This window comes from Capricornis sumatraensis, chromosome 7 (assembly GCF_032405125.1).
Source record: "Capricornis sumatraensis isolate serow.1 chromosome 7, serow.2, whole genome shotgun sequence".
Taxonomy (NCBI): Eukaryota; Metazoa; Chordata; class Mammalia; order Artiodactyla; family Bovidae; genus Capricornis; species Capricornis sumatraensis.
Genome location: NC_091075.1, coordinates 42,682,427 through 42,696,169, shown reverse-complemented (window position 1 = coordinate 42,696,169; position 13,743 = coordinate 42,682,427). Strand labels below are relative to the sequence as shown.

At 38.3% G+C, this 13,743-nt stretch overlaps 1 protein-coding gene across 4 annotated transcripts in view; it reads right to left on the bottom strand.

Moving 5' to 3' along the window:
• Positions 1-13,743, bottom strand: part of SLIT2 (slit guidance ligand 2) — a 403,061-nt gene that overhangs the window by 22,545 nt on the left and 366,773 nt on the right. For all 4 annotated transcript variants that reach the window (XM_068975688.1, XM_068975691.1, XM_068975687.1 and 1 more), the window contains 4 exons: positions 9,339-9,432; positions 2,730-2,867; positions 2,380-2,620; positions 342-472 (listed from right to left, as the gene is read on the bottom strand). In XM_068975688.1, coding sequence (XP_068831789.1) covers positions 342-472; positions 2,380-2,620; positions 2,730-2,867; positions 9,339-9,432 — 604 coding nt within the window. The remainder of the gene's footprint in view (positions 1-341; positions 473-2,379; positions 2,621-2,729; positions 2,868-9,338; positions 9,433-13,743) is intronic.

Below are 13,743 nucleotides of genomic sequence, written 5' to 3'. Positions count from 1 at the left end.
TCTGTCAGGCAGTCCTCTCCACAATTCGTTTTCTGAGCACTGACTTCCATAACTGCTGTCTCCCCTCTTTCCTTCAAGCCCACGGGCAGGAGCAATATCCCAAGTTACTAATTTCAGATCACTCCACTGTCCCAACCAACCTTTGTAAATAGTCATCTAGTAAATCCTTCCTCAGTTATTCAACTTGAGTATGCTATCTGATATTGCCAGGCCTCTAATATACTTACAAAGTCTGCTGTAGTCAAATTATTCCTTCCCTTCCCATAACACAACAATAGAAGAGAAGCAGTTTTGCATTAAGCAACTGTTTTAACCTTTACCAGTAACTGAGAGATCCTCACCTGTAAATGGCAGAAGCCGGGTGGGAGCCGGTGTCATAGCTGGCACGAACACGTCCTCGGTAGAGCTCTACAGCAATATGGTCTTTATCACCCTTATACAGGAGGATTCCGCTGTCTTCATCTGTGGCAATCTGGTGGGAAGTAACCTTGAAATTAGCAGGATGAATAGCTGTTCATACATACTTCATTAAGAGGAAACAAGACGTCCTAGTGAAGAGACTTTTAGTTTATTTCTTCTTTACGGCTCTGAGAAAATACTACTACACACTGAAATGATTACTTGAAAGATGACCTGTTCCTGGATTACTTTGTTATAAATAAATTCATAGAGAACTTCAGAACGTTTTTCTACATTTGTAAACACGTATTTACTCTCTTTCCATGCATATTAGCAATGTTAAAGCTTAAAGATTCATGTCGAATGAAATATGCAAAAATAAGGACATTACACAATTTATACTTCAGAAAATTAAAATTGAAAAATATTTTCCATATCAAGTTCACAGTGCCTAATGTGAATTAAGTTTCCCCTCTTATATATTAAGCTATATTGTCTCAGTCAACACTGATAAAATCTAATCAGGAATAAAATGATCACATTTCTTTTCTGTTAAAAACAATAATAAGAAACACTTAATATGCTTCAATTAAAAAATAAATGAATTTAAAAAGGAAGCCAGTCCCAAAAGAAAAAAAAAAAGAAACTCTTAACATTACTGAATGTGCTTAGAACTTCCTTTGTGGGAGATTTTCACTTACCTGCTCTTTTTGCTCCTGTTATGGATTTTTTTTTAAATTTTTATGGCATATGTGAAATGCGACTGTATTGAGCACAGTGGATTTTCATGTTGCATGTTAAATTATGCCATGATTGGGGGAAATCTTAGTTTTCATTCTGCTTTCTGATTTTTTCAGGTTTTCAAGGACCAGGAAAAGTTAGGACTTTAGCCCAAACACCACTGAGTACTTCTCATAACAACTTGGGTAGCAAATGCTTGAACTTAGGGAGGCAGGCTTTTTAAAGAACGTCAGCCTGGCTTCCAGGGTCCCATTCCTCGTGACTTCCCAAGAAGCCTTGGCCCCTTGCTAGAGTGCCAGGGTAAAACAAATAAGGAATGGGGTCATGGGAATTTGGCTACACACATTTGAATTCAAAACATATTGAAATATCTTGCTGAACAGATAAAACAAACATGCAGCCGCAATCTGCCCCATGTAAATTTATGACCCCTAATCTAGCCTAACCTTGTCTATCGGGGTCTGAATGACTTGCTCAAAGGTAAACGGTGACTTGGTGGAAAGACTTAAAATTTGAGTTTGTAAATTCAAGTGGAAGTTAAATGACACTTGGCTGAATATTCTGTCAAGGTGTTTTCTGTCTCATCTGTACTCTTGTCAGCTGCAGATTTCCTAAGGAAAGCTCCCCATTCGGCCCACTCTCCCACTGTATATAACCTGGACTGCAGAGCCACAGAAATAAAGGAATCAGATGGCACTGTGCATGCGTGCACGCTGAGTCACTTCAGTTGTGTCTGACTCTTCACGACCCTGTGGACTGTAGCCTGCCAGACTTCTCTGTCCATGGGATTGTCCAGGCAAGAATAATGGAGGGGTTGTCATTCCCTCCTCCAGGGGATCTTCCCCACCCAGGGATCGAACCCGCATCTCTTACATACCCAGTATTGGCAGGAGGGTTCTTTCCCACTAGTGCCACATGCTAAGCCATTACATAAGCACAAAACAAAGATATTTTGCTGCTCTCTTTCTCAGTGTGAATGTGTGTGTGTGTGTGTGTGTGTGTGTATTTTATGTGATCAAGTAGTGAATAAAAATACGTGGTGTCCATTTAGGTTTAACAGACAGAAATGTTAGACTAACAGGAACTTTTCACACAAGTGGCATTATCTGTCATTATGCTATGCAGTATGTAACTGTCCGTTTAAGAAACAACATCACTCAGAAATCGCCACGCACATTTATGCTTGGAAGCTGAGCTGATTTCGGATGAGATCAGCTCTTGGTAGTGGGGGAACCTTACCTGAAGAGTGATGTTTGTTTGAGGCCGGACCTTGGCAGAAGGGATCTGAAGATAAGACTCTTTGTTTACAAAATTCACACTGACCAGTTTTTCACACTTCTCTCCCTGGTAGCCAGGCAAACACTGGCATATTGGCTCATTGATCCTGATGATGCATTGAGCTCCATTCTGACAGTCAAAATTATCACAGGGGCTGGTACGGGGGAGAACCATGGGTGGAGAAAACTCACAGAACAAGCCACTGCAGAATGAAAAGAGAAAAAAAAACACGTTGATTAGATGTTACTTAATTGCCAATAAGAACTGAGTCCTATAATACTTTAAATACAAACATTCACTTGCACTTTTACCTGTAGCCTTCAGGACAGGTGCATGTATAACCGTTCACTGCATCGGTGCAGTGGGCTCCGTTCTTACACTTGTTATCTTGGCAGTCATCGAAGTCGATGTCGCAATGTTCACCTATGTATCCTGGAGTGCAGTCACATCTGTTTGAACAAGCAGGTAAATAGTTTCAAACCTAACTGAGCCGAAATGAGCACAACAGTTGCATTTCCGCTAGGAAACTGGTACTGCCTTTGAGAAAACGTATTTAGAACAAGCTCATAAAGTCTAAACATTAACAGATGCCTAGAAAACAGTACTGATCTGCAAAGCTTTCCATGCTTTCTCGCTGTGATCTCTCAGAGGAACAGCAATTTCCCCTCTCAGATGACAGTATGCCTCCGCAATCCAAATAAGATTAGACTAATTGCACTGGGGTTCATTCTTTCCTCTTTCCCTCCCTCCCTCTCTTCTTCCCTCACTCTATTTGGCCATGGTATCCTCTATTTCCAGCTAATTCATCTGAGTACTGACATGATGAAAGTGTTGTGTTGTAAAACTTATTAAGAACCTTAAGGAAATTTTTAAGAACAATTAACATTTTTAATTTTCCAATAGAGACTGGATGCACTAGAGTAAAATATAATTTTATGAAAAGCAAACATATTAGCATTAGTTACCCTCTAATTCACCATGAATCCAGAGTCCTGTTAGGGCAGAATGGGGGCTGACCTAACTGGGTAGAGCAGGGAAGGTGATACTAAATTCCTGGGACCCAACCCTGGACAGCTTTTCAGACTGTTCACTTTGGTGGTGTGGGGCTGCACAGCTGGTGAAGAACCAGGGATGATAATACAGCAGATGTTCTTTGAGCATATTGCTTCAAGCCTTGTTCTAGTCACTTTTTCATATATGGATTCACTGAATTCTCTCCACAGGCATGTGACATTGGTGATACCATGACTCTTTGCTACAAGTGAGGAAACAAGACACAAACTGATTAAATGCCTTGCCCAAGGACATCCAACTTGTGTGCCATAGTCAGGAACTGAACCCAAGCAATCTGATAAGAAAGCCTGAATTTCTAACCATAGTTCTATGCTGTTAAATTAGTTACTCGGTGTTCCCTTTAAAAACTTTTTCATCAGTGCTGACCACTGGAATTCTATCCATGATACCAAGACCCAGTACTTTAAAGGTGCTCAGAGAAAAGCAATATGGCATGTGTAGCAATTATTAAACTATGCTTGGTGAAGCCATTGGAACTCCTACAGATATGGCCATAAATAGGGAGGGGGCTGCTGGCAGCTTCCCTCTGTACCCCGCCACCCAACAACACTTTACTGCTGTGATTCATTAGCTTTACACATTGGCTTCCATGAGTATAAGGGTTTACTGACTTAAAACAAAACAAAACAGGAAATTATTTTAGCCTAATAGTATTTGGACTTTGCAATTAGGCAGAGCTGTGTTCATATTTTGGTTTCACTGTGAAGTGTATGTAATCTTGACTACAGTGCTTAATCTATGTGTTCCTCCCATCTATAACACATATATAGTAATTTCCATCTCACAGGTGTTTGTTAAAAAGTTTAAATAAAAACAGTATCTACAAAATAATTTGCATAGCATTTTCTATATAATGCATGATCAATAAATGATAGGTTTTAAAAAATAATTCTATATATGTCTTTATAATTCTAAAAAAAATCTTCATGGTTTAGACTGTACTAATTATTTACTTTTCTGTTTCAAAGCCATTAAGATGTAAGTGAATACGGATAAGTGAATGTGAATGCCAAAGGTTTTGCCTAAAAATGCAAAATCAGGATTTAGGAGTTACTGGAGAACTGATGAATTAATATAAATGAGAGTATATACAGTCTAAGGGCACCACAGACAGCCTTGCATGTATGAATTAAGAAATAAAATGAGCTCACTGCATAAGCATGCTTGCTCTAGAGCCAGTGGTTTTAGTGCTAAATCATAACAAAGCAAAGTAAACAAGCCTGAAGTTAAATGGATTCTAAATGGCTACAGACATTCTCAACGAGATGGACAAGGCCTGAGAAAAGGGCTTCCATCAATGTTAATGTGAGCAGAGCTGCTCAAGTACAGAGCATTAAAAGAAAGAAGAAATGCTTTGAAACACTCTGAATTATTTATCTGAGAAGAGAAATCAAAGTAAAAGATAAGAGAACCACGTATTCACCAAAGAGCTATTTTATATTCTTTTCTCGACAGATACTATTTTTCAAGCCCATTAGAACTCAGAGGCACATCATGACCAACATTTTGGCCTTTCTTTGACTCCTCAGGCAGAGTTTCAAAACAGGAAGAAAATATTTAATTATGAGTTCCTTAAAGTTTGTATTATCAATAAAATGTATCACATTCCCTGAACTCTATTATCTGACAAGGAACAAAGAAGAAAGCAAAGACTATAAAATATATCATTTAGAAGCCCCAAAGCTGACTAAGTAAGATGTATGCTTGAAAATTCTACTTACGGCATATCATAGCCTAAAAATATCTCAAAGCAATTTAGGAGATTTATGAGGTATAGAATAAAGCAAGAGAAGTAAAACCAGCTCTATTAGCTTAGCAATAAGAAAATGTAGTTGAAGGAACAGTACAACTTGTCCAAACAATATTTGTTGGTAGAAATTTTCTTTAGCAGCTTCATATAATTTTGGTTTCTAAGGCCACTTACATTTTTGCAACTTCCTTTCCCACAATGTCCAATTATATATAATATGGGAGTAATAGCAAACACTATGATTTATCCTGTTTCCTGCTAAACTACATACAAACTCACAAATTACTGCTGGAAACAATGCGTTCCTAAATCAGTTAATGTATAATCCAGTAAAATGCACTATCAGGAGCATGCAATGCAATTGATAGTAACTGAAGATACTGAACTAAGGGTTAGTCTTTTTGAAGATGAACTTATTTTTGAATGGTTTCCATTAAGTTTGACTAACAGTGTATCTTGTAATTATAATTCACAAACCTTTGTGAAACCTGTCCTGCAAATAAATCCTTTGGGAAAACCATTTGCTCTGATTAATTTCTCTAAGAAATGATAATATTTGTTATGTAAATGATGGAAGTTCAATTTGCCAAATTCATTAAGGGGAGATCAAAGACATTAAGAGTTAAAATACTACACCTGTGGATTTGGAAGAACAAAATGTAATGCAGCATTTTGTATAAAATAAAGATTTCAATAAGACTTTTGCTTTTCCCACATACAGTTGGAAACTAAAATATAATGAAATGTAGAATCAAATATATTTTCTCTAAAAAAGCATCAAATAAAAAGAACAGGTGCTGCAATGGTATATTCTAAAATAATGAATTTTAAATCAAATTGAATTAAAATATTCTCTAAATGAAACTTGAGAATAAATATTTTATTCAGATTGATTTTCCAAAGGCAGTATGGGTCAGGTGATATGACCTCATCTCCCATTCAACTTGGAATATTCAATAATCTGTTGACAAGTATTAATATGTTAGTCCCAGCTCTAATCCATCTATTCTTATAAAACTGTTCCTGACCTGAGTAAGTTTTAATTCTCTGAATCCTATGGCAACTAAGCCTGAGTATGAGAGACTGAATAGCCATAAAGCTCCATAAAAACAAAAGATGGCAATATTAGCACATGCCCTGACCCATGGCAGATGCTCAGTAAATACTGGATAAAGAAACAAGTGCACTGGGATGACGGGAGGTGGGAGGGGGGTTCAGAATGGGAACACATGTACATCCATGGCTGATTCATGTAACTGTATGGCAAAACCACTACAATATTGTAAAGTAATTAGCCTCCAATTAAAATTACAAAATTTTTTAAGAAGGAACAAGTATTGCTATTTGCTAGTTGTCTCCTGTAAGGACAACTCAACCTGAGCCTTACAGTAACAGTTCTGAGAATCCAGCTTACCTTCTGCAACAAACAACCTGCCATGGTGATAAAGTGTAAAACTTCTCAGAGGTAACCTGTAGTAGAAAAATCACCCAACTGGGAAGTACAAAATCCAGTTCCAGCTGTGCCACTGAGCAACACTGAGACCTCTGGACAGCCATGGACCTCTCTGGGTCATGGTTTCCTCAGGTTTAAAATAAAGGATTCCTACAAGATGATTTCTAAACTACTGTCTGTCTAAGAAAAGAAGTTGCTGTTGATAGACTCTTAAAATATTACAGAATTCTACACATGACAGTGTATATGCTTCCATGTGTAAAATAGGTAACCAATGGGAACTTGCTGTATGACTCAGGGAACTCAAACCAGGGCTCTGTAACATCCTGGAAGGCTGGAAAGGGGTAGGAGGCGGGAGGGAGGTTAAACAGAGGGGACACATGTATACCTATGGCTGACTCATGGTCATGAATGGCAGAGACCAACACAATATAGTGAAGCAATTCTGCTTCAATTAAAAATAAATTAGCTTGGGCAAAAATGAAAAAAAAAAACACCCCCAAAACAAACAAACAAAAAAGTTACAGAATTGTGGCAAAGGAATAATTTCATTTGCTACCAAACATATTTCAGGAAGATTGCTAGCTGGCATGACTGGACGCTTTCAGTTCAGTTCAGTTGCTCAGTCGTGTCCGACTCTTTGCGACCCCATGAATCGCAGCACACCAGGCCTCCCTGTCCATCACCAACTCCCGGAGCTCACCCACACTCGTGTCCATTGAGTTGGTGCTGCCATCCAGCCATCTCATCCTCGGTCATCCCCTTCTCCTCCTGCCCCCAATCCCTCCCAGCATTAGAGTCTTTTCCAATGAGTCAACTCTTTGCATGAGGTGGACAAAGTATTACAGTTTCAGCTTTAGCATCAGTCCTTCCAAAGAACACCTAGGACTGATTTCCTTTAGAATGGACTGGTTGGATCTCCTTGCAGTCAAGGGACTCTCAAGAGTATTCTCCAACACCACAGTTCAAAAGCATTAATTCTTCAGTGCTCAGCTTTCTTCACAGTCCAACATGACCACATGACCACTGGAAAAACCATAGCCTTGACTAGACGGTTATCATTCCACGAAACACGCACATGAGTGAAGGAGACACTAAATATTAATTACACTGAGACAACAGATATAAACGGACTGTACCAAGGCAACCTAGGACATATGGTCACTCTGTCTTCCTCCATTTGGGTAGTTAAAGTATTATTGCAGACCAAAACATTTTAAGTTACATTAATTTAAACTTCTTATTTTACCAAAGATGACTTCCATTCAGGTAACAAAGTATCTAGTAGATATTAAGAATTTATTTGGGTTTCTCTGGTGGCTCAGCTGGTAAAAGAATCTGCCTGCAATGTGGGAGACCTGGGTTTGATCCTTGGGTTGGGAAGATTCCCTGGAGAAGGGAACAGCTACGCACTCCAATATTCTGGTCTGGAGAATTCCATGGACTGTACAGTCCATGGGGTTTCAAAGAATTGGGCACGGCTGGGCGACTTTCACTATTGGGTCTTCAAATGAATTTAATTAAACACAATCAAAGGCTATTTTGGATGGATGTGAGAGTTGAACTATAAAGAAAGCTGAGCACCGAAGAATTGATGCTTTTGAACTGTGGTGTTGGAGAAGACTCTTGAGAGTCCCTTGGGCTGCAAGGAGATCCAACCAGTCCATCCTAAAGGAAATCAGTCCTGAATATTCATTGGAAGGACTGATGTTGAAGCTGAAACTCCAATACTTCGGCTACCTGATGTGAAGAGCTGACTCATTTGAAAAGATCCTGATGCCGGGAAAGATTGAAGGTGGGAGGAGAAGGGGACGACAGAGGATAAGATGGTTGGATGGCATCACCGACTCAATGGGCATGAGTTTGAGTAAACTCCAGTGATGGATAGGGAGGCCTGGTGTGCTGCAATCCATAGGGTTGCAAAGAGTCAGACACGACTGAGCGACTGAATTGAACTGAACTAAAGACTACTTTGGGCTTCCCAGATGGCCCAGTGGTAAAGAATTCACCTACCATTGCAGGGGACTTAAGAGATGTGTGTTCAGTCCCTGGTTTGGGAAGATCCCCTGGAATAGGAAATGGCAACCCACTCCAGTATTCTTGCATGAAAAATTCCATGGACAGAGGAGGGTGGTGGGCTACGGTCCATGGGGTTGCAAAGATTCCAACATGACTGAGTGATTAAACACAGACATACACATTCAAAGGCCCTTTTATTTCATACAAAATTTCCCTTGAAAAGTCACAGAACAAAAGGAAACTCTTTGGTATACTAAAAAAAGTTTATACTGTAAATAAACATTTATAAAAATGCCAATAACGCTGGAGAAAATGCCCTATAAATCCTGAGCAAAGGTGTGAAGCTAGATCCTGAAAGAAGAAGGTTCCTTAAACAAAGGCCCTCCTTGGGACCTCCCTGGTGGTCCAGTGGCTAAGACTCCGAGTTATCAATGCAGAGAGCCCAGGTTCAATCCCTGGTCAGGGACCTAGATCCCACATTCTGCAACAAAGATCAAAGATCATGCATGCTACAAGTAAGACCTGGTGTAGCCAAATAAATAATAAATACCTAAATAACTAAAAAAAAAAAAAAGAAAGGCCCTCCTCCCCCAGGCGTGAGCTTCAGTGCAGCTGCAGACTTACTTGTATCCCTTTGGCGTCAGGATGCACTTGGAGTCGTGCTGGCAGGGGTTCAAGTCCTGGGCACAGAAGTCCAGTTTCTCCTCACACAACTCTCCTGTTAACAGGGCAAATGGCATGAGGTCACAGAGAAAGGTTAAAAGCTTTCCTGCCAGCAGGCCGTGTCATGGGTCTGAGAGGTAAGCATAGCTTGTGATCGGCAAAAATAAAAAATCACAAGATACAGAAGCAAAGATCCAAAATGTTGGTTCTGCTGCTAAACACTTCTATGACTTGGGACAACACAACTATTGTGAACTGTGAGTAGTAGGAGCCCCTTCAGAATGTAGTGTACTGGAGGAAAAGGAAATATGAATGCTTTTACTTTTTATTCATTCTTTTCTATTTGGACTTTTTATTGAGGTACAACATATATTCAAAAGATAAATGAATAGCTAACAAATGGTCACAGACTGAACCCATTCATATAACCAGCATCCATATCTGAAAACACACCATTTACCATCATCATTTACCAGAGGCTTGACTTCAAGGATAAGTAACCACTACCCTGACCACAGATTATTTGTGCCTGTTTTTGATCTTGATGTAAATAGAATCATTTGGTAGGTATCCTTTTATATCTGGCTCATTCTTTTGTTTTATGTTTGAAAAAAAAAATTCTCAAATCTTCAGGGTCTCCAAGGTCTTATAAGCCCAGAAAAAAAGACTGTTTCCCTTTTATGACTTATTGGAACAGCTCAACAGAAATACGCCTCAGCTACATCCATCATGACAGAAGAAAACAGCAAAAAGAGAATCAATCAAGATAATGTACGCTTCTTTCCATCAACTAGTTTATAAAGAATAATTGTCATCCATAAATAAGAACTACAAGCATAACCATGTCTGTTCTAGACTCTCTGTGCTGAACTGATGTCTGATTATCTATCGGGATATTTCTTCATATACAAATAACACAGTCAAATATTTTCAGACACATTAGATCAAATATGATTTTCAGTGAGAACACTTTCCTGATCTTTGTGTGGATTTTTAAGATAATGGGAAAGATATAAGATTTAAAAGTTCTTTCCTTTTCTACCTTACCTTTAAATGATTTTATATGCAGTAAATAAATGAATAAGCAATACATCTATAGGCAGCTGTTGTTCATTTCCAGGAAACAATTAGAACTTTTACATGTTCAAAGTGTATAAAGCAGCACTGGTTAAAAAATCAGGAGTTTGAAGCAAATCTCTTTGTTACAGACTGTTCTTCTAAGGAATACTTAGCCAAATGAGAGAAATAGTTGCCTAACAGCTAAATTTGGTATATCATTTAACTTCAAGGATCTTTTCCCATGATTTAAATACATACATGTACTTAGCTTGGAATTACATCAATGCGGTGTAATTAGTTTTTTTCCTGTCTCTTAAAGAGAACTAATGGCACTAAAAGTCTCATATATTTCTAAGAAGACTTTCTATGTCTTTAAATCTGTGATACAAAGAATTTTTATCAACATATACATGATGAGCTATTTTTAAAATAGGGTTTATTTAAAGCTTTTTACTTTCAACTAGTATTACTTTAAATGATGCTGCTTGACGGAATATATTCATTATAATCTATCAAGCTACTGTGATGAAACTGCTGTCAGTTTTCAAATTAAATCTATCCAGTTAGATACAGACTCTTTACAAGAGTCTACATCTAAGGCAGTTTAAATATTATTCTATGTATGCTTCACTTTATACCTAAATAAGAAGTTATTTGAAAAATGATAAGAGGAAATGCTTTACTTCTTATTCATTGTGATCTAATCTAATCCAACCCAATCCAATCCAATTAAGACATTCTCAACCACAGTTCATAAGGATTTACTAGATGAAACTGGACTAGATGCTGGGGCTTATAAGGATGGATGTAATGGACTCTGCTCTCAAACAGCTCCCAATCTACCACTATAGAAAGACAGAACACAGAGAAAGAACTTCATTTCTAAGAGAAGAAAACAGGAGTCAACCCTTTATTCTCTGTTAAGTATTTCTCCATAAACTTAAGGTGGTAAGGAGTGAGAAAGGAAATCAATCTAAGAAACTTGACTAAACAACAGCTTTAAGACTAGGTATGCTAGCTTAAATTTGAAAGCTACCTCAATATCAAGATTTCATTATTTTATAAGGAATCTGTCTTAAAAGAATAGCATGTTGTTGTTGTTTAGTTGCTCAATCATGTCCGACCCTTTTGTGACCTCATGGACTGTAGCCTGCCAGTCTCCTCTGTCCATGGGATTCTCCAGGCAAGATTACTGGAGTGGGTATCCATTCCCTTCTCCAGGGGATCTTTCTGACCCAGGGACTGAACCCTTGTCTCCTGTATTGGCAGGTGGATTCTAACAAATGAGCCACTTGGGAAGCCATAAGAATCCATAGCAGCACATTAATCAATACTAATAACTATACTAATTACTTTAGCCATCAGAACAGCAATGCTAATTGCTAAAGTTGTGTATGATAGATCACTGTGACCATCACATAGCTGCACATTTGCCTCTGGTAAAGCTGGCTGGTTACTTCCAAAGGACTTATCTTCATTTAAGTATCACCAAATATGATAATACTAACAAATAATACAAAGCATTATCTGTTTCCCATTACTGTCTGACTCACTTTTAAAGCCCAATCTTCCTTCTACCCTATATTCTTGTCGCCTGTGTCTATTCATTATTTTATGAATTTATCTCAACTCTATGCTTGGGTTAATGGTGCTTCCTTTTGCCTTAGTAACTTTAATAAGTTCAGCTGTCAATTTTCTCATCCATTATATAACCTATTCTTTATGAAATCTTCCTGGATCTTTTCAACCATCTGTTCCATGTCATTAAGGGTGGCATTATACATCAATTTGTTTCAATAATTTTTATATGTCATGTTTGCTTGAGGCACATGTATTTTGTGTATTTATTTATTGACTAATAAACATGTATAACAGTGCTTACTGCTATGTATTAGGGAGGAGCTTCTCAGGTGGCTCAGTGGTAAAGAGTGGTAAAGAGCTTGCCAGTGCAGGAGATGCAAGAAACGTGAGTTCAATTCCTGGACTGGGAAGATTCCCTGGAGAAGGAAAATGGCAATCCACTCCAGTATTCTTGCCTAGAAAATTCCAGGGACAGAGAAGCATGGTGGGCTACAGTCCATGGGGTCAAAAAGAGTTGGACATGACTGAGCATGCATGCACGCTGTGTATCAGACTGCTTTAATTAAACATTGCATAAATATGTAATCGCTTAATGCTCATGACAATCACATAAGGTAAGCTTTGTGTGTGCTGGGTATTCATTAGTGTTTATCTCATCTCTTTTCTTTGATTGGAAGATCATTGAGAGCATCATGTTTGGAATATTTGTCTTTCTATCTCTCTGCCACTACTGCTGCTAAGTCGCTTCAGTTGTGTCCGACTCTGTGAGACCCCATAAACAACAGCCCACCAGGCTCCCCCATCCCTGGGATTCTCCAGGCAAGAACACTGGAGTGGGTTGCTATTTCCTTCTCCAATGCATGAAAATGAAAAGTGAAAGTGAAGTCGTTCAGTCATGTCCAACTCTTAGTGACCCCATGGATTGCAGCCGACCAGGCTCCTCCGTCCATGGGATTTTCCAGGCAAGAGTACTGCAGTGGGGTGCCATTGCCTTCTCCGTTAACATCTCTCTAGGGTATGGAATAATGACATAAAATAATACTTAGTGAAAGAAACATTCATGCCTTTTAAGGAAGGAACTCTATCTTGTTGACCTATATTCAACTTCTTTCACTTCCACCTTTAGATATTTTTTCTCTTTAATTTCTACTTAATGATTAGCCACTCATCATTAACAATAACTAGCTTATGTTCTTTCCTTTAAAAATCATTTAAACACTTTTTAAATATTAAAAATAAGTGTTTTCATTGAACTGTTTCTTGAATTTCTTCTAATTGTGTTCTGCTGTATTTGGGGGAAGTCAGCTTTCAAATAACATCTCACAGTGGTAAGATATAGAAGGTTAATATAAAATGGGAAATGAAGCAAGCTCCATAGACAAATGCAGGGAGGTTTATCTAGTCCTAAACCAGTAAAAGGAAAACTAGACATTTGAACACCGTGTTAGATCTCTGAGAAGAATGGAAACAAAAGGCTCTAACAGTAATGCACTCATATGCTTTTAATTATTAATACTACTCAACTATTTCTCCCAAACCTCACAGTATTGAGAGGATATTATGTACTTTTTCTTTTTGATGTATGTATAGTCAGAGCTAGTACTGAGTTAGTGGGAAAATTAGGGGGAAAATAAAGGAAAGGAAAGTTAACTGAATCTGTTTCTTTTTTGTGTGTGATGATCCAAGGCCTTCTTGATATCATATCATCAAGGGCCCCCTCCTCTCC